The sequence below is a fragment of the Chrysochloris asiatica genome, unplaced genomic scaffold (assembly GCF_000296735.1).
Source record: "Chrysochloris asiatica unplaced genomic scaffold, ChrAsi1.0 scaffold00160, whole genome shotgun sequence".
NCBI lineage: Eukaryota > Metazoa > Chordata > Mammalia > Afrosoricida > Chrysochloridae > Chrysochloris > Chrysochloris asiatica.
Window position 1 is genome coordinate 2,454,796 of NW_006408678.1, and position 19,334 is coordinate 2,474,129.

At 40.8% G+C, this 19,334-nt stretch overlaps 1 protein-coding gene across 1 annotated transcript in view; it reads right to left on the reverse strand.

Annotated features, from left to right (window-relative positions):
• Nucleotides 1–14,673, reverse strand: part of STAB2 (stabilin 2) — a 241,210-nt gene extending 226,537 nt beyond the window's left edge. Inside the window, 3 exon segments of the mRNA XM_006871122.1 lie at nucleotides 2,152–2,267; nucleotides 5,677–5,810; nucleotides 14,596–14,673. Of these exon segments, the coding sequence (XP_006871184.1) occupies nucleotides 2,152–2,267; nucleotides 5,677–5,810; nucleotides 14,596–14,673 (328 nt within the window).
• Between the last annotated feature and the right edge of the window lie 4,661 nt (nucleotides 14,674–19,334).

Here is a 19,334-nt window from a genome sequence, read left to right on the forward strand (position 1 = left end):
GCAGCCAGAATGCTCCTTAGAAGCCAGGATATCCAGATTTCATCTATCTTACATCAGATGTATTATCAGAAGGGACCAGTCCCTGGAGAAGGATATCATATTGGATAAAGTTGAGGGTCAGAAAAAAAAAGAAGAGTCTCCAGCAAGTTGGATTTGTACAATGGCAGCAGTAATGCACTCAAATATAATGATTGCAAAGTTGTCACAGGACAGGGCAGTATTCCATTCTGTTGCGCATAGGGTCACTATGAGTCGGCATTTGAGTTATGGTGTTGGAGAAGAATATTGTAAATTCTATGGACTGTTGGAAGAACAAAAAAATCAATGTTTCTGTAGTTACATTGCTTTTTCTCTTCCACCTAACACAGAAACTATACATTCTTTGAAGACCAAGTTAAAAATTTCCTTGAACTTTTGTATTTTTGATTGATTGATTCTAAAATTTAAAGCTTGAAAAATGCCTGTGCAATGCAGAATAATGGTTCTCAAATCCATCAACATCTTTTTTTTTTAACTGTGCATGACAATATGACAAAATACAAGTTATATTTTATTAATCTGTATACCTTTGTAAACTTTATAAATGTATAACAAAATATAAATTTGTTTATATTACCTTAATCAGAAAAGAAAACAAAACAAAACAAAACAAAAAGAAAACCCATCTCTCCCCCTAAGGAAATGCTTTCATTACATCTTAGAAGATGAGGACAAAGGATACACTCATGAGTTAATGTGCTCGGTTTTGCCTGCAGGAAGAAGGATCAGGTGGACTTTATGTAATTTTTTCATGCTGTATCAGGGAGCCAGTCACTACTTGAGTGTTAGCCACAATTAGGACAGAAATCCTATTTCACTTAACAAATGCTCAGTGTGAGTCTAGAAGTGTAAATACATCATTAACTCAGACTTTCCTGGTAACTGTTCTTATAGTGGAGCCTGGTCAGAATAAATGTTTACATGTGTGCATTTGACTATGAGTTAACGTTACACAGTATCTTCACACTGAGGTGTCTAAAGTCCTACATCATCGTTTGACATACCATTTTAAGACTTAAGTTTTGCATAGATTTGGTTATTATTTTGGTTGCTTTTATGGATTAAATTGTGTACCACCCCATCCACCAGCAAATATGTACAGACTTGGCTAGGCCTCGATTCTCAGGACTATGTAATTATTCTCCACTTTGTGATCTGATGTCATTTTTTTATGTATTGTAAATCCTAACCTCTATGATGTTTGAATGAGACAAGATTAATGGCAGTTATGTTAATGAGGAATACTGGTATGGCACTGTAGAATAAGCACTGGACTGCTAGCCACAAGATAATGACTAAAAGGTTGGTGGCTCAAACCCACCAGCTGCTCCTTGGAAACCCTATACAAGGTCACTGATAAAGGTACTCAACAACACCAACAACATCAATGTTCACGAGGCAGGATGTAATTTACAGGATTAGGTTGTACCTTGAGTTAATCTCTTTGGATGCATAAGAGAGATGAAACAAGCAAGTGGAGATCAGAGAGCTCTAACTACCCCCAAGAAAGAAGAGCATCATATGGACCCAGGGGCCCTTTGTTGCAAAACTCCTCGACCCAGGGGAGGACCAATGACAGTGACCTGCCCCTAGAATCTACACAGGTAGAACGGCTTCTGCTGTAGCTGGTGCCCTGAATCTGGACTTCTAGTCTCCTAAACTTTGAGAGAATAAACTCCTGTTTGTTAAAACCATCACTGTTGTCTTTCTACGGTAGCAGCACTAGATACTAAGACAACTGTAAAATAACAACTACAGTCTTAAAGATTGTAATTGAAATCCAATTTCTGCTTTAAGAAAACCATGGCTTAGTGTTTTTCTTCTCTTTGATCAACTATCTTTAAAAAAAAAACAAACAAACAAGGTATCCTTTTAGTTAACCCTTTCTCCGACTTGTAAAAGAACTCTCTTGCAAAGAGATCTATACCTGCATGAAAGCAGATTTCTTTATGAAAGCTGATTGGGCAACACAGATTTTCTGCAGCTAGATTGAAATGGAACTTCCCAGATAAAGATACCCAATTCTCCTTTGATCAGGATTCCTTCATCTCCATCTTCTGTGAAATGGGACCAAGGGAAGCAAATATCAAAGTCCAAGTGTCTGCCACTTACCCATGCAGTCTGGACCCCAGTGGCCTGGGCAACACTGTGGCTGGAGGTAATCCTTTCTACAGATATGCCGGCATCCAGGGAGAGAGAGTGAGTAGGTTCTGACCTCGAATGTATACCTTGAGGGTGAAGAGAAGTGAACCCACAATTAAAGCAATGCAGTTAATTCTAGGTGATAGAGTTGCCCTAGATTTTTATACGATCTTTTCAGTTATGCAATACCATTTCCTTAATATGCTATCGTGACACAATTTTGAAGCCCCAGCTGGAGGCTATTCACTCCTGCTTTTTGAACATCCTTACCTCACCCTTCTAGGCCACTAGAAACCCATCCTAACCAGACACACAACTAGGGATAGCTCCCTGCCCTTTGAGTCTATAGAATAATGAAAAGTTCTCCATCTCCAGGAAGTTTGCACATCCTAGGTAGCCCTGCCCTGCGTGCCCTACCTAATTCTCTCCTACTATGGCAACATGTGTGACCCTGGGACATGGCATGCTGTATCTCTCCGGATCTGGGAAGTGACAGTGTTCCCTTTCAGGCCTCCCTGACTCTTCTTTCCCATGCCACACCATCCCACCAAGTTTCTAAGGCAGCTTACCTGATTAACTATATATATGTAACTTTGGACATATTCTGGTGGTAATGTTAACTAAGCATCAGGAGTGGTAACCACGAAGTTATGAGAGAAAGATGAGACTGTCCACTCCCATTAAGAGTGGTAATCTCAGAAATCCTATAGAGGGTCTCTATGAGTTAAAAGCATTGCAATGGCAGTGGCTTTGAGTAGAAAAAAAATCTTACTCATGAGTTATTTTTAATCATAAGAAACAGATTAAAACTTGGGGCATGATGGAATATCTACTCTGATATCAGAGGTAAAGTTAGTAGATAAAATAAATGAACAGTTACTAGAGGTGGGACTCAAATGTGTCACTAAATACAAGAAGGGAAAGATCATGAGCTACATGACGCACAATGTCTGTGGAATGAAAACACACTAATATTAGGAATTAGCATAAGGATCACATGCAATATAGACTTCGAGGTTTGCATGTGATGGGGGGATGGAGTAAGCTACATCTGCCACCATATTCTTGTCGGAGACATAGCAAGTTCCTTCAAATAGTGTCTTGTACCAACAGAGATACGTAGAGTTCTGGAATCCCAGCTCTATGGAGGTTAAATGTCACTGTCTATATATTCAACAGTGAAGGCTGACTCTAGGGTTAAACTTTTGGGTATCTAGAAACAATACTCCAGGAATATAATTTATTTCAACTGGGTATTTTATAAGAACAGTGGGTGCTGTTTTCAAGTTTGTACTCCTAAACCAGACTATCACATGCAGCTGATAATGACAGAGCCACGTGTTTTGTGGGCAGCCAAGCTGGAGATCTGGTTAACATTTGCTTTGAAAGCTTGAGAATTCTGGTAGAGGCATCTCTTCATAAAGGCAAGTAAAGAGAGAGTCCAAGGACAGAGCCAAGTGTCCCCTCAAGAATCAAACTTGGACCACCAACAGCATGAGAAACTGACAGACGAGTGGTAGTTAACAGATTGGCCAAGCCAAAATTGTGTCAGTCCCACCACTTCCTAGTTCTTCATTTACTACTATATGTAACAATGTAATTTCATTTTTTCTCACTCATCCATTGATAGCAATGCTTCTGTAATGTCTGTCTCTGGACACAAATGTATTTTCTTCAGATATTGTCTTTAGGTAAAGTTTCTCTATTTTTGTTGTTCTTAGTGCCATTGAGTAGCTTCTGACTCATAACAATCCCTTAGAGGGTTTCCCAGGAGAGGCTGAGTTAGAACCACCAACCTTGGGGTTCAAACTGACATTGTGGTCCATCCTACAGTACTACACTAGAATTCCAACATTTTTATGTTGTTGTTAAGTGCCATTGAATTGGTTCCGACCCATAGTGACCCTGGATAAGGTTTCTGAGGAGTGACTGGTGAGCTTGAACCATCAACCTTGCAGTTCAAATGGCTTTGCAGTCTGGTGCATTGAAATATATATTTCAATGAAATATATATTAAAATATTTTAAAATATATTCCTTGAAATAGATATTAAAGATTCTCATTGCTAAAAAGCTATAGCTTAATTCCAAATCAATAACCCTTGAAGAATTAAATTTGATATGATCTCTGTGTCATTACAAGGGAGTACTATTGTTGGGCTTGTTCACTTACCAATTTTATTAATGATGTACATGAGTCAATTAATATTATGAAAAGGAAATCCTGTGTAGATTATGCAAAAACAAATAGGCTAGGATGTGATGCATGTAAAATGACATAGAGAGGCTAAAAATGTTAATTATTATTAAGTATCCTTCTACTTTGCTTTCTTAAACTAGTTTATTTAACTAACAAAAATAATGAGAAAAAATATTCTTAGGCATGGTTGTGAATCCAGAAGGTGAATAAAGAGTAGAAAAAAAAAAAAAAAAAAGAATCTAAAAAAAGAATCTAATTGGATCAGTTTCAGCATAAATGAATGAGAGATCAAAGGTTTCAATTCTAAAACACAGAATCTGGGTGTAATGATTTTAGTTTTGTCCTCTGTGTGTGAGTGTGTGTGGTGGGGGTGAGTGGGATATAACCAAGTACTCCTTTGGCTATGCATAAAAAAATTAACCAGAACAAAATAGTTCTCAGGAAAGTAACCTTACAATTTTAACTTTGAATCCTGCCTAGATCTTTCTGATGTAAATTCTTAGAAACTGATTGCAAAAATAAGTCCTTCATGGCAACTATATTGATCAATTGGCTCCTATGCTTACAAACTCTTGGCTAGTTAATGTTGGGAAGCTTCTATTAGAAATAAGGTCTGTGTTTAGAATACCATGTAGGGACATTAAGTGAATGTGGTTTTTTAAAAATAATGTGATATGACAGTGTTAAGGTCTCATTTTATGCAAAAATTCAAAAATCACTAATTCATCTCTGAAATAAAAAGAAACTCAAGCATTGTCTAATTTCAAAACTTGTGAATGGAAGAAAGAAAACAAAGCAAAATAAAAAACCAACAACTGTATCTGCAGTGCAGCTTTATGGCTGCAGGCTTTAGCTGGTGAGCAGAGCTGCCTGCCTGCTTTTGTAAGATTTGTCTTGATTTATGAGAGTTTTGAATCATCAGAGGTCTTCAGGAATGCAACACTCATGTAACAGGCAGCCGTGTTGTAGTCCTCTTGTTCCCTTTCTCGGGGTTATTTGTATCAGAGTCCATAGCTAGTTGTGTCCTGATTATAAGACCCAAAGCTCTTTCCAAATGCAACAAAACAAGAAGTATAAGGAGACGGGAGAATGCTTATGTGTATTGGACTATGAATCAATAATAACATAGATTTTAGACTCAAGGTTATCCAATGTGATTTAACTAAGTTTGGGCTCAGTGCAGTCTTAGAAAAGTCATGGAAATGCTTTGTAGATTTTGAAATAAGTAGTCATTAAAATTCACAATCCCTTGAGTTCCCCCGCACTCAAGCATACTTATGTCCTCATAACCAATACCTGCAATCTCGAACTCCTACAGAGCCATTGGTAACCTTGGTGTAACCATCTGGACATTCGATTCCAAAGTTGAGTGAACAGGAACGACACTCGGTTCTAATGGTCAGAAGAGACTTCCTATCGCATCTTTTTGCCTGTGTAGACATAAGAACTTCAGTTCCCATTACCAGAGCCTTCAAACACTGTTTGGTTGGCCAGTCTTCTCTACTGGCTTCATTTCAGTTGGATGGCAGGGATGGCACAGAGGTTGATTGATATTGACTGCTCTGTGGCTTTCAATCTCATCTGGAAAGAATGCTGGGATCCACAAGTGATGTCTGCCATGGCTATGAATGAGGGAAGGGGCACAGTGGCCTACACACTTAGCATTCCTGATTAAGAGTCTGGAAATCAAGAAGGTAAAGTCATGTCATTATATACACTTATCCAAATGGGAAACTGAAATATATTGCAGACTATACTTTTGAAATGAGAAAGTAAAGCAGGTTATTCAAAGATATTGCTTTGTACCATCGAGTTGATTCTGACTCACGGCAACTCCGTGTATTACAGAATAGAAGTGCCCTGTAAGAGTTTCTTGATCTTTACCGTAGCGTAGTGGTTACGAATCGGGCTTCTAACTTCAAGGTTGGCAGTTCAAAACTACCAGCTGTTCCGCGGCAGAAAGATGAGGCTTTCTGCTTCCGTAAAGATTTACAGCCTCGGAAACCCTTTGCGGGGTCACTATGAGTCGGAACCGACTCCACGGTACTTAACAACAACAACAACAATCCTTACTGAAGCAAATCCTTAGACCTTATACTTATGAGGTGCTGCTGGGTGAGTTCTGGTGACCAGCTTAGTGCAAACCATTTTACGTCATCTAGGGATCTTTATTCAAGGCCGTTGTTGTGTACAGCATTTCCAAGGAGTGGCTGGTGGGATTGAACTGCAGTCCAGTGCTTATCTGACGTACCACACCAAGGTTAACAGCTCATAAATCAATTAGTCTCAAGGTTATTCCTTCATCATTGATTTCCACAGGAATATCTACTCTGGGACCAGCATCGAACTAAATGCTATGGAGGATACAATTCCTGCTTCAAGGATGTTTGCAATCTGTAGGTTCTAATCTATCTAGAATGTAGTTCCACAAAGGTAAGAATATTTTTCTCTTTTGTCCACTGCTGTAAACTAAACAATGTTGGGAGGTTGTAGTGATCAGAAATTTATTAATTGAATGAATGCATTATGGGACGTTGGTGTTATGCCATAGGATGAGCACTGAACTGCTAACTGCAAGGTTCAAACCCACTGGCCAGTACTTGGAAACTATATACAGGGTTGCTATGAGTTAGAACTGACTCGATGGCACTTAACAACAACATCAAATACACAGGAGCCCTAGTGGCACAGTGGTTAAGTGCTTGTCAGCTAACCAATATGTCGGTAGTTCAAACCCACTAGCTGTTTTCTGGAGAAAGTGGCCGTCAGCTTCTGTAAAGAATGAATACCTTGGAAACCCTGTGGGGGGCAGTTGGACTCTGTCCTATAGCATTGTTCTGAGTCACAATCGACTCAGTGGCAATGGGTTTGGTTTCCTATTTTTTAAGTTAGAAACACTAGAAACAGTTAACTAGCAACATAAGGCAGCAGAATGACTAAAACGAATGGCTCAGCTCCTGTTTCAGTCCTTGCTTTTGGGGCTTTGCTCCTGATCCTGGGACTGACTTCCCCAAATAGATTTCCTCCCCTTTCTCAAGTTTTCTTCCTTTCTTCATCAAGATTGAGATGAAATGAGACTGAAATTAGAGGTCAAAAGACTTGTAAATTTCGAGTAAGCTCTGCATCCTGCTGTTTCCAAACTTGCTTACTTTATGATTTTGAATGGATTCCATTTGACATCATCCATAATGGGGGAATATTAATACGTATCTTCCAGGTCATAAAGGTCCCTGGGTAGCACAAATGGTTTGTATTAGTCAGCTAATTGAAAAGTTGACAGTTCAAACCCTGGTGTTCTTTTTTCCGTAAAGTTTGCAGCCTAGAAAATGGTAGGGACTCACTTCTACTCTGTAACACACCGGTTTGCCAGGAGTTGGAATGGAGTTTTCCTTTCCCCTGAAGTTTATTAAGGGCTTTAACTGATGTCACACATGCATTTTGCCTGGCACAGCATCTGGAATATCATACATAGGTCACAAATGCAAGCTCCTGTAAGACTGCTTCATCCCCACCTTTGTGGGTTTTTGTTGCCTCTCCTGAAACAAAAGTTCTCTTCCTTCCTCTTTACTACTCAGACACATGTTGTCTAAGACCCTGTTTAACTTTACCCCTTCCACAAAACCACACTCATGTCTCTTCCTTTCCTCAATTTCTACTGCTTTTAGGTTTGGCGCAATGGAGCACTTTTTTTTTTTTTTTTAAAAGTCTTTTCTCCTATTTAAAAACTGCATTTCACATTTCATTGTTACTCTAAAGTATCCCAGCTTACCCTACACCCGCAGCCTGGCACAGGTGTGATGCAGGCTATCATAACTACTTCTGAGTTCAGTGAAATACGTAATGTGCTCTGCAGAGAAGATAACTTTGCATTTAGAGAACAATTTATGGTTATGCACATTTCAAAGGCATTACTGTGTGGCACTGTGGGTTAATGCGCCAGACTGCAAAGCCGTTTGAACTGCAAAGTCAGCAGTTCAAGCTCACCAGCTGCTCCTTGGAAACCCTATACAGGATCGCTATGGGTCGGAATTGACTTGATGACACTTACCAACAACAACAAACAACCTCTTTTTACCCTTAAAAAGAACAATTTTACTGAGTGATAACTTGTGGATCATGAAATGGATCCTTTTAAGGTGCAAAATTTTTTAGTATAGTCAGAGAGCTATGTAACCATCACCACCATCTAACTCCAGAATATTTTATCACCATAAAGAGAAGCCCTGTACCCACTAGCAGTTCTTCCCTATGTCTCCCTCTCCGCTTTATGGTCACTACACATATGTGCATTTCATATAGATGGAATCATATAATGCCTGACCTTTTATGACTGTTTTCTTTCACTTAGCATGATGCCATTCATGTTCATTCATGTTGTAGCATGCATCAGTATTTTATTCCTTTCTACTGCCAAATAATATTCTACTGTACAGATATGCTATGTTGTGTTGATCCATTCATCTGTTCATGAGCATTTGCGTTGTTTACATTTTTCTATTATTCATACTACTGCTAGGAACATTTATGTACAAATTTTTGTGTAGACATACAAGGAAGCTTCCAAAAGTTTGTAGGAAAATTCCACTATTTTTTATTCCATCTTTCAATAAACTTTTTGAAGCCTCCTCATATATTTTCATTGCTGTTGGGCATATACCTACGCGTGGAATTGCTGGGTCATATGACAACTCTGGAGTCCTGGTGTGGTGCTGTAGGATAAGTACTGGACCGTAAGGTCATTTGAATCACAAGGTCAGTAGTTCAAATTCACCAGTCACTTCTCGGAAACCCTATACAGGGTCACTATGAGTTGGAACTGATTCAATAGCACTTAAAAACAACAACAACAACATGGCAACTCTAGGGACAGTGGTGGTTCAGTGGTAGAATCTCATCTTCCATGTGGAGGACCCCAGTTTGATTCTGGCCAGTGCACATCTGTCAGTGAAGGCTTGTATGTTATTACTTGTATGTTGATACTGAACAGTTTTCAGAAGAACTTCTAGACTAAGAAGGACTAGGAAGAAAGACCGGGAAATCTACTTCCCCCAAATCAGCCAATGAAAACCCTATGGATCAAAATGGTTCAATCTCACTGTGTTTGGGTTGGTTTGAATCACAAGGTTGGTGGTTTAAACTCAACAGTCACTCCTTGGAAACCCTATACAGGGTCACTATGAGTTGGAACTGACTCAATGGCACTTAACAACAACTCTAAAGATAAGCAAGGCAGGTAGCATTATCCTCATTTTAGGGGGAAGAAAATTGAGGCAAGGAGGAGTCAGTGACTTGCCCAAGGTCATACTCTAAGTTAATGTTCTCCTTATTCCTTGATTAGCACTTTTCTCTGCCATGTATCCCAATAGCCTATGTTGTTGTGTACTGAGTTGCTTCCAACTCAGAGTGACCCTGTATAGGGTTTCCAAAAGCAGCTGATGGATATGAACTGCTAACCTTGTGGTTAACAGTTCAGTGTTTATCTTACAGTATCACACCAGGGTCACTCCACAACAGTAACCTGTAGAAAAGCAAAACCATGGTGAACAAAGCCAAGATGATCATGATGAACACTGGTCTTTATGGAATAACAATATTATTTAATAATAATTTTTCTTCGTGGAATAATAATAAAGTCACCCTTAAATACAACCTGGAGTCTGTGTGGTGCTGTAGGATAAGCACTGGACTCCTAACCACAAAGTTGGCAGTTCAAGCCCACCCATCTCTCCTTGGAAACCATCTACAGGGTCACTATGCATTGGAACCAACTTGAAGACACTTAAAAACAACCACAAATGCAATTTGAATGAACCCCTTTTAACTTCCATGGTGACACCACAACATATTCATTCTTTTAAAGTCAACTTTTCTTAACATTGCAGGTTTCCACTAGATAAATATGAGGGGGCTTCAAAAAGTTTATGGAAAACTGGAAATTAAAAGGTAAGGGGGCTTTTTGATGCCCCCTCTTACATGCAGTGACATTAGTGTGCTTTATCTTTCTTTTTCTAAAGTTAAAAATTTCTTATTTTTCATTCCTGGGACCACTACCAGAGTTTACAGGGCAATAAATCTGATGTAATGCAAAGAAAAAGAAAACAACAAAGCTACAAGAGATAAAAGACCTCAGGAATGTATACCGAATTGACACTACATTGTATTAATCAATAGCTACACTTTTTGCAAACTGTGGCTCTGACAGTCCTGAACACAAAGGGCATCCTGTTGAAGCTGCAGTAGCTTTTCTGGCTGTGGATCATTGTTCCTTCAGTGGCAGATTTTACAGTTCCTCTAATGCATTTGAGGGAGTCCTGATGTGGTGCTGTGGGCTAATAATGTGTCAGACTGCAAAGTTGTCTGAACTGCAAGGTCGGTGGTTCAAGCTCACCAGCTGCTCCTTGGAAACCCTATACAGGGTCACTATGGGTTGGAATCGACTCAACGGCCCTTAACAACAACAACAACAACAACAACAACAACGCATTTGGGATGATGCTGCAGTAACCTGCAACTTTCCTGACAACTCTCCTGTGCTCCTGAATTTTTAGAACCTTCTGCTACCATAGCCAGCACTTCCATCACCAGATCCATAACCACCACCATAAGAAGTGCCCGAGTTTCTTCCACCAAAACTGCCCCCTTTCATGGGGCCATAATTTGATTGCTATTGTCCATCATAATTTCCAAATCATTATAGGTCCCACCACTACCATAGTTGTTGTTGTTGTTAGGTGCCATCGAGTCAGTACCAACTCATAGCGACCTTATGCACAGCAGAATGAAACACTGCCCAGTCCTGGACCAATGCCACACTTGAGCCCATTGATGCTGCCACTTTGCCAGTCCATCTTTATGGGGGATCGCCATAGTTACCACCACCAAAATTTCCTCCTTTATTGTAACCGTCATATCCTCCACCACTTTGGTGTCCATATCCTGGTCCACCACCTCCATAGCCCCCTCTACTACTATAACCAGGACCATGTCCATAGTTGCCACCATCACCTCCAAATCCATTCTATGTACCATCATCTCCACCGCAACTACCTCTGCTGCCACCACCTCCACCACCATAGTCTCCTGTTCCACCAAAGTTTCCACCGTGGCCAAAGTTTCCTCCATGACCCATGAAGTTGCCAGATCCACCTCCATGACCGCTTTGTGATCCAGCAGACTGCATCTTTTGAGCAGAAGGGGCTTTTTTCACTTCACAATTGTGCCCATCAGTAGTGTAGTATTGCTGAACAACAATTTTATCAACTGTATCTGGGTTAATGTGTCAGACTGCAAAGCCATTTGAATTGGAAAGTCAGCGGTTCAACTCACCAGCTGCTCCTTGGAAACCCTATACAGGGTTGCTATAGGTCAGAATTTGAAGGTCAAGGGATTTCTTAAAAGAAATCTACGGCACTTAACAACCACATCATGATCATCAAAAGTTACAAAAGCAAATCCTCTTTTTCTCCACTCTGCCAGTGTCCAATGACTTCTATGGTTTCAGTCTTGCCATACTTTTCAAAATAGCCTCGCAAGTTATATTCTTCTGTGTCTTCTTTAATGCACCAACAGAATTTTTCTTCATTGTTAGGTGGGCGCCAGGCTTTCCAGAATTCTTTCTAGAAACTGCTCTCTTTGGTTCCACTACATGCCCGTCAACCTTGTGTGGTCAGGCACACATTGCTGCATACACCTCTTTGACACAAGAGTAAATCACAAAACCAAAGCCCCTGGAACATTTTGTCTGGGGATCTCTCATCACCAATCACCACACAGTCTGTGAGTATGCCTCACTTTTCGAAATGTTCTCTTAAACTATCATCTGTAGTTTCAAAGCTCAGACCACCAATAAATAGTTTCACAGCTGTTCTTGTTTCTTAGGATCTTGACCCTCCATTTTGAGACTGACTCGCCTCTTCCAACTCAAGTTCAATATCTGCCTTATTTTTCTTAGTAGATCAGATTAATACTCTTTTAAGAAATCCCTTGACCTTCAAATTGTTTATTTTCATATGAAATGACTCATTCTGCCTCACCTACAGTACTTACAAGTTTATTCCCTCTGGAAAGGAACCTCAGTTTTAAACAATGGTCATGGCCTGTCTTCCACATTAAAACAAGGACTCTCTGAGGATAGTACTGATGACTACCACTCATAACAGGAGCCCTGGTAGCGTAGTGGATAACGAGCTGGGCTGCTAACCATAAGGTCAGCTGTTCGAATCTACTAGTTGTTCTGCAGGAGAAAGATGACACTTTCTGCTCCCGTATTTACAGTCTCCAAAACACTACACCAGTTGCTATGAGTCAGAACTGACTTACTTAACTACCACCACCACCCACAGAGCATCCTCAGGTGAGGAAGGAGCCCCGGTTAAGTGTTTGGCTGCTAACTGAGAGGACAGGGGAATGAACCCAACAGGGGCCATGTGGGAGAAAAGGCTTGGTGATTTGCTCCCATAAAGATTACAGCTTAAGAAACCCAATGGGGCTGCTCCACTCTGTCCTCTAACAACATCATGTGAGACACTGATGCTTAGAGACATTGATTGAGCAGCTCGCTCAGGCCTGAACAGCTAGTAAATTAAGGAGCTTAGGGATGGTCCTCAGAAAATACTATTAAATGACCAAATGAAAGTCACCATTCATACTCACTCCTGTCTAACTGCAGAAACCCAGCTTAACTGTTCTGCCATCTTCCAATGTTTTTGTGCGAAGTCTGATCGGAGTACAGCCAACTGGAGTGAAAGTGGTGTTGAAAAACTGCTGCATGGTGTAGTTGCAGAAGCAAGTTTAAGTTCTATTATGAATAGAGCAGAAATCCTATCTTGGGGAATGCATTTAAAGAAACCACGCTGGAGTAGCTCTCATCCCTCATTCAGGTTGGTCTCCCTACAGAACTGAGGCTTGCTCAGTCCTGCTTTGTGATGACATTTCGTGGGAGCCTGCCTGCGAGTCCTGATAAGACAGCCTGTGAGTTCTACTAAGTCAACTGGTGGAAGGTAGAAGGGATAAACGCCCAGTACATTTTATAAAGGAGCTCTGGTAGCGTAGTGGTTACGAATCAGGCTGCTAACCTGAAGGTCGGCAGTTCAAAACTACCAGCGGTTCTGCGGGAGAAAGATGAGGTGTTCTGCTCCCATAAAGATTTACAGCCTTGGAAACACTGTACAGGGTCACTATGAGTTGGGAACCGACTCCACGGTACTTAACAACAACAATAGCATTTTATAAATATCTCGGATACTCATGTTCCTAAGCTAGATATCACCCACCCTGGAATTCTTCCTGAACATCTTTCTCAAAAGAACAAAACCAAACCAAATCCATTGCCATTGAGTTACGACCACCCTGTGTGTAAAGACTACCCCGTACAGAAGCATGTCACCAGGCTTTCTTCATTGGTGCCACTGGGTGGGTTCAAACCTACAACCCTTAGGTTAATTGTTGTTAGGTGTGCTGTTGAGTTGGTTCCGACTCATAGCAACCTGATGCACAACAGAACACAACAGTGTCCGGTCCTGCACCAGCCGTAAAAATCCTTATCAAACTTGAGTGCATTACTGCTGCCACTGTGCCAATTCATCTTGTTGGGGAGTCTTCCTCTTTTTCACTGGTCTTCCATTTTACCTAGCATGATGTCCTTCTCCAGGGACTGGTCCTTTCTGATAACTGTACTCTGGTTAAAAGCAGAGTGCAAACTGCTTGCACCATGCAGGGGTACCACTTTATAACCATAGTCATTTTCTATGTTAGGCATATAGAATGGGAGGTATTCACAGTGATAAGGCTATTAAAACAAACAAAACCCAGGATACCAAAATCTACTCTGGAAAGAGGGATGTTTCATTAAATTTAGAAATCCTGATAAGGCTGTTCTAGCAGAAGAATCCTGGTGTGGTGCTGGACTGCAAGGTTGGTTTGAACCGCAATGTTGGTGGTTCAAGCTCACCAGCTGCTCCTTGGAAACCCTATACAGGGTCAGTATGAGTCGGAACCGACTCAATGACATGAAACAACCACAGCACAAGTATAGAACTAACTGGATCAGCACACCTTCAGAAAAATGGTGCATTACCCTTTGTTCTATCTTATGAAGTCCAGATAGTGCCCGTGACCACACAAGCAAACAAAAGCTTTCAAACATTATAAACATTTACAAATTAAAAAATATGTATGTATTTATATACATATATTTATAAAAAAGTGTTATCTTACCTGTCCTGTAGTTTCAGTCAGGAAGCAGAGATTTTGTATTATGAACCCAACAGACACAATCATTAAGTGCTGGAACATGGTGTAAAACTATTTACTCCTTCACTGAGCCAGGTACCTGTCAGAACTATTTTAAAGTAGTTTCGTGAACTCCCAGTAAATTCTTTCTCATTGCAATGTTTGCATTTAAATCCTTTCCCTCCTTTTTCTGTCTTGAGCCAGCAGATATGTGAGACCTGCCTGTAGATAGGAAAAACGGCCAAATCCAGGGGTCTTGGTGAAACGGGTTACTGCACAGTGTATCTAGGCATCCTGCGAATGACAGGATATCCTGAAGGGGTTGGGACAGAACCACGACCTACGACTGGTGCTCTGTGGAGTTCCTATAACAGACCCTGCTTCCCGGCAGCTCTGCCCATCCCCTCTAGTCCTGCCTGCTCCTGGACCAGCAGCTTGGTTAACTTTGACACCACCAGGCTGTAGACAATGTCCTGGCTGTTCTGCCTAAATGCAGAAGGCCACACATGCTGGCAGTCAGTGATTGGGGGAGCTTCTGTCATCAGGCACAAGTCTAGGCTCCGAGAGAAAGCCTGAGTCCCTGACTCGGGGGTGAGGTTCACCCAGGACAGTTGACAGCCCTCTATCGCAAAGAAATACCTCTTTGCAGATGCCTGTGGTTGAGTTGTAGATTCATTCTTTCTCTTTTCCATGACATTTCAGTAGCAAGTGTCTGAGCCTGTCAGTGTGGTCTTATCCTCCAAGGCCCAGGGTATGAAATCACCTTTTCAGAGAAGTCTTCCTCTGCCGATGCCTCCCTGCCATCATGGGGACACTCCCTGTGTTTGTACACTGTGCCTGCCACATCTGTCATAGTCCATCTTGTCTCTGTGGGTCTCCCATGCTAAAGTGTGAATTCTCCCAGGACAAGGACATAGCCTTCCTCTTCTTTGTACAGCACAGGCCAGAGGCTGTTTCTCTGGTTCACTGCCACTGGTTGCCCCAACTCATGGTGTCTCAACGCACAACAGAAGAAAACAAAATGTCTTCCCCATGTTCAGTTGTGGATTGGACTATTGTGATCCATAGGGTTTATACTGACTAATATTCAGAAGCAGATCACCAGGCCTCTCTTCCTAGTCTGTTTTAGTCTGGAAGTTCTGCATAAACTTGTTAATCAACATAGCAACACTCAAGCCTCAATTGACACATGGGTGTTGGTTATGCAAGAGATGTATTGTTTGGGAATCAAACTCTGCTCTCCCTCATGTTGTTGTTGTTGAGTGCCATCAGGTTGGTTCTGCCATCAAGTCAGTTCCATCTCCCTCATAGAAGTTGAGAATGTTTCTAGCGAACCACCAAAGCCTCTAACACTTGAGAAAATAATACAAACAATGAGTGGTGATAACCAACATATTCTGAAAATATTCTATTTGCCAACTAGTGGAATAGCTATGATTATTTACTGTGATTTTATAGTTGAGGAAAGTGAGACAAAGAGATTAAGTCATTTATCCAAAGTCACACAGCAGAAAGGTCATCACCTATTTATTTAGATTATAGGACTCCAGAGTTAACAATTTTAACTGCTGTTCTCTACTGCCTAAAACAATGTTTAAGGAATAAAATATATAACAGCTGGTGTTCTCTACCTATTGACCCAATGGGATGGTGTCAGGCTCAGTACTAGCAAGGATAGGGTCTGGGCAATGGACAAGACAATCATAAATGGGTGGATCTAATGGCATATAGTAGAAGACTCATGCAATTACAGAAACTTGTTTTTAAGAGTTGTCTAGTCTATTCTGACTCATACCAACCCTGTATAAGGTTTCTGAGGAGTGGCTGGTGGGGTTGAACAGTTGACCTTGTGGTTAGCATTCCAGTGCTTATCCTGTAGCACCACACCAGGACTCTTTTTGGATAAAAAGCAATGTGTTTCTTTTAGCATGAGAACCTTTACTTGACTGTTTACAATAGCGGTCTCATACAATATTTTGTCCTTTTGTGAGAGACTGTTTTCATGGTGCACAATGTCCTCCAGGTTCATCCATGTTGTATGTTTCACAGATTCATTGTTATTCTATAAAGCTGTTTAGTATTCCATTATGTGTGTGTACCAAAGTGTGTTTATTCACTCTTCCACTCTTGGGCATTTAGGTTGTTTCCATTTTTTTGCCATTGTGATTAGTTCTTCAATTGGGGGTAGGGAGCTAATTCACTGGCTAGAGGATTTTGTTGCTGTTAAGTTGTTGAGTGCCATCGAGTTGGTTCAGACTCAGTAACCCTGTGTAGGGTTTCTGAGGAATGGCTGGTGAGTTTGAACCTCTGGTCTTGTGGTTCAAACCAACCTTGTGGTTTGACGCCTATCCTGCAGAGACACATGCTAACTTGGGTAAAGGAGAAGGCAATATACAAGAAGAGAGATGTTGGCAAAAAATGATGGAGTCAGGGGAAGACACAGGGAGGAATGCAAGAGTTAAAGGCAACAGAGGTCAATTCTGTTATGAACAAAGTCTTGCAATACTGGTGGTGAATGAGTAGATGCATGGACAGACATGTAGATTGATTGGATGGGGGAGAGAGAATGGTAGTCTAATCATAACTATATACAGGCTTAACAGATACATGTATTTGTATATGGATATTTGTGGGGAGTCCTGGTGTGGCACTGTGGGTTAATGCGCTGGACTGCAAGGTTAGTTTGAACCGCAAGGTTCAAGCTCACCAGCCATGCCTTGGAAACCTTGTACAGTGCCGCTATGGGTCAGAACTGACTCAATGGCACAACAGCCACAAAAATAAGAACAAAAATTTACCTTTGCTTCAAATATATTCATGAATGTGGTGGAGTATGCAGGTGGCAAAGATAAGAAAACTTCTTAGACATAACCAAACACCTTGAGGGAATGAGTCACTGGGCCTGGAGGTTCAAGACCCTAGTCTCAGGGAACACCATGGTCAGTTGGTGTCCCCTGAGACAACATAACCCTACTTTTATGAGTAGCAGTTGAGGTCTTAAAAAGTCATGAGCAGTCAGCTAAGGTGCAACTGTTGGTCTCTGCCTGTCTGGAAGAAAGAAGAGTGATGAAAATTGAAGATACCTGGAAACAACTAGTCCAATGGCTTAATGGACCATGACTCTGAGACAAGAAGAACTAGATGATACCTGACAACCTCTACCAACTGCCCTGAGGGTGATCCATTAGAAGATTCTGGATAGACTGGGAGAAGAATGTGGAATAAAAGTTAAATCATAAAAGAGACCAGGCTTACTGGTCAGACAGAAACAGTGGAAACTTATGTCACTCTTCAGGTCTGGAACTGAACTCACCTTCAATATTCAGTCAATTTTCAACTAAACAATAGACAGGTCTATAAGGTAAACAATAATACTAATGAGGTACGCACAACTTAGAATAGTCAGCCACTCAAGTCAAAAGGGCAGCGTTTACCCAAGGACAAAGTTCAAAAGGGTTTGGAAGGGAGGAGGAATGGACCCACAGGTATGATATGGGATGAATGATGTTACATTGAAAGGATTGTTGTCTATGAGATGAAACAAAATGTTTATGAATTTCTGTATGTAAAACTAATAACCTACTCTGTAAACCTTAACTCATTTTTTAAGAAAAAGTTTTTTTTTTTTTTTTTTTTTTTTAAAGCAAAGATGTTCTTTTGAGGTTTAAGGTGCACCTGACTCAAACCATGACATTTTCAATCGTCTCATATTCATGTGAAAGCTGGACAATGGATAAGGAAGACCAAAGGAGAGTTGATATCTTTGAATTACGGTGTTGGCTAAGAATATTGAATTGTTTCATGGACTTCCAGAAGAACAAACAAACCTGTCTTGGAAGAATTATAGCCAGAATTCTCCCTAGAAATGAGTATGACTTCATTTCATGTACTTTGGACATGTTGTCAAGAAGGACCAGTCTCTGGAAAAGGACATCATGCTTGGTAAAACAGAGGATCAGTGAAAAAGAGGAAGACCCGCAAGAAGAGGGATTGACACAATGGTTGTAATAATGACCTCAAACATGGCAATGGTTGTGAAGCTGAAGCAGGGCTGGGTGGCGTTTGGTTCTGTTGTACAGAGAGTCCCTATGAGTCAGAACCAAGTGGACAGCACCTAATAAATTTAGTGAAATAATTAATCCCTCTCATTCTCCCCTCCTTCCCCCCCGCAGCATCTCTCTCTCTCTCTCCTCTTTGGAAACAGTATGATATCGTATTGGTCAGTAATCTAAGAAAGTTTTCTAAAACTGACAGACCCTCAAAAGACTTCTCAGAGGTCTGAATGGGGAAAAGTTAGATGAAGAAATCTTCAAAACTCCTTCATTTAGTGTCTCTCAACCCTGGCTGCACTTTAGAGTACTGGAGGAGCTTAAAAATCCCAATGCCCAATCCAGCCTCAGAACAATGATAATTTCTGGGTAGGGGCAGGCAAGGTATTTTTGAAGCTTCCTGGGTGATTCCACCTGCATTGAACTATTGTTTGGCAGAAATTACTCATTATTCTGTGAAGTTACTGAGGTTTTGAGTTTACCTGTTACAACAGCTGTGTTACATTTATTAATTTGTTGTTGTTGTTGTTAGGTGCCATTGGGTTGATTCTGACTCATAGTGACCTCTTACACAGCACAATGAAACACTACTTGGTCCCATGCCAACCTCACAATCATTGTTACGCTTGAGCCCATCACTCCTGCCATTGTGCCAATCCATCTCATTGGTGATCT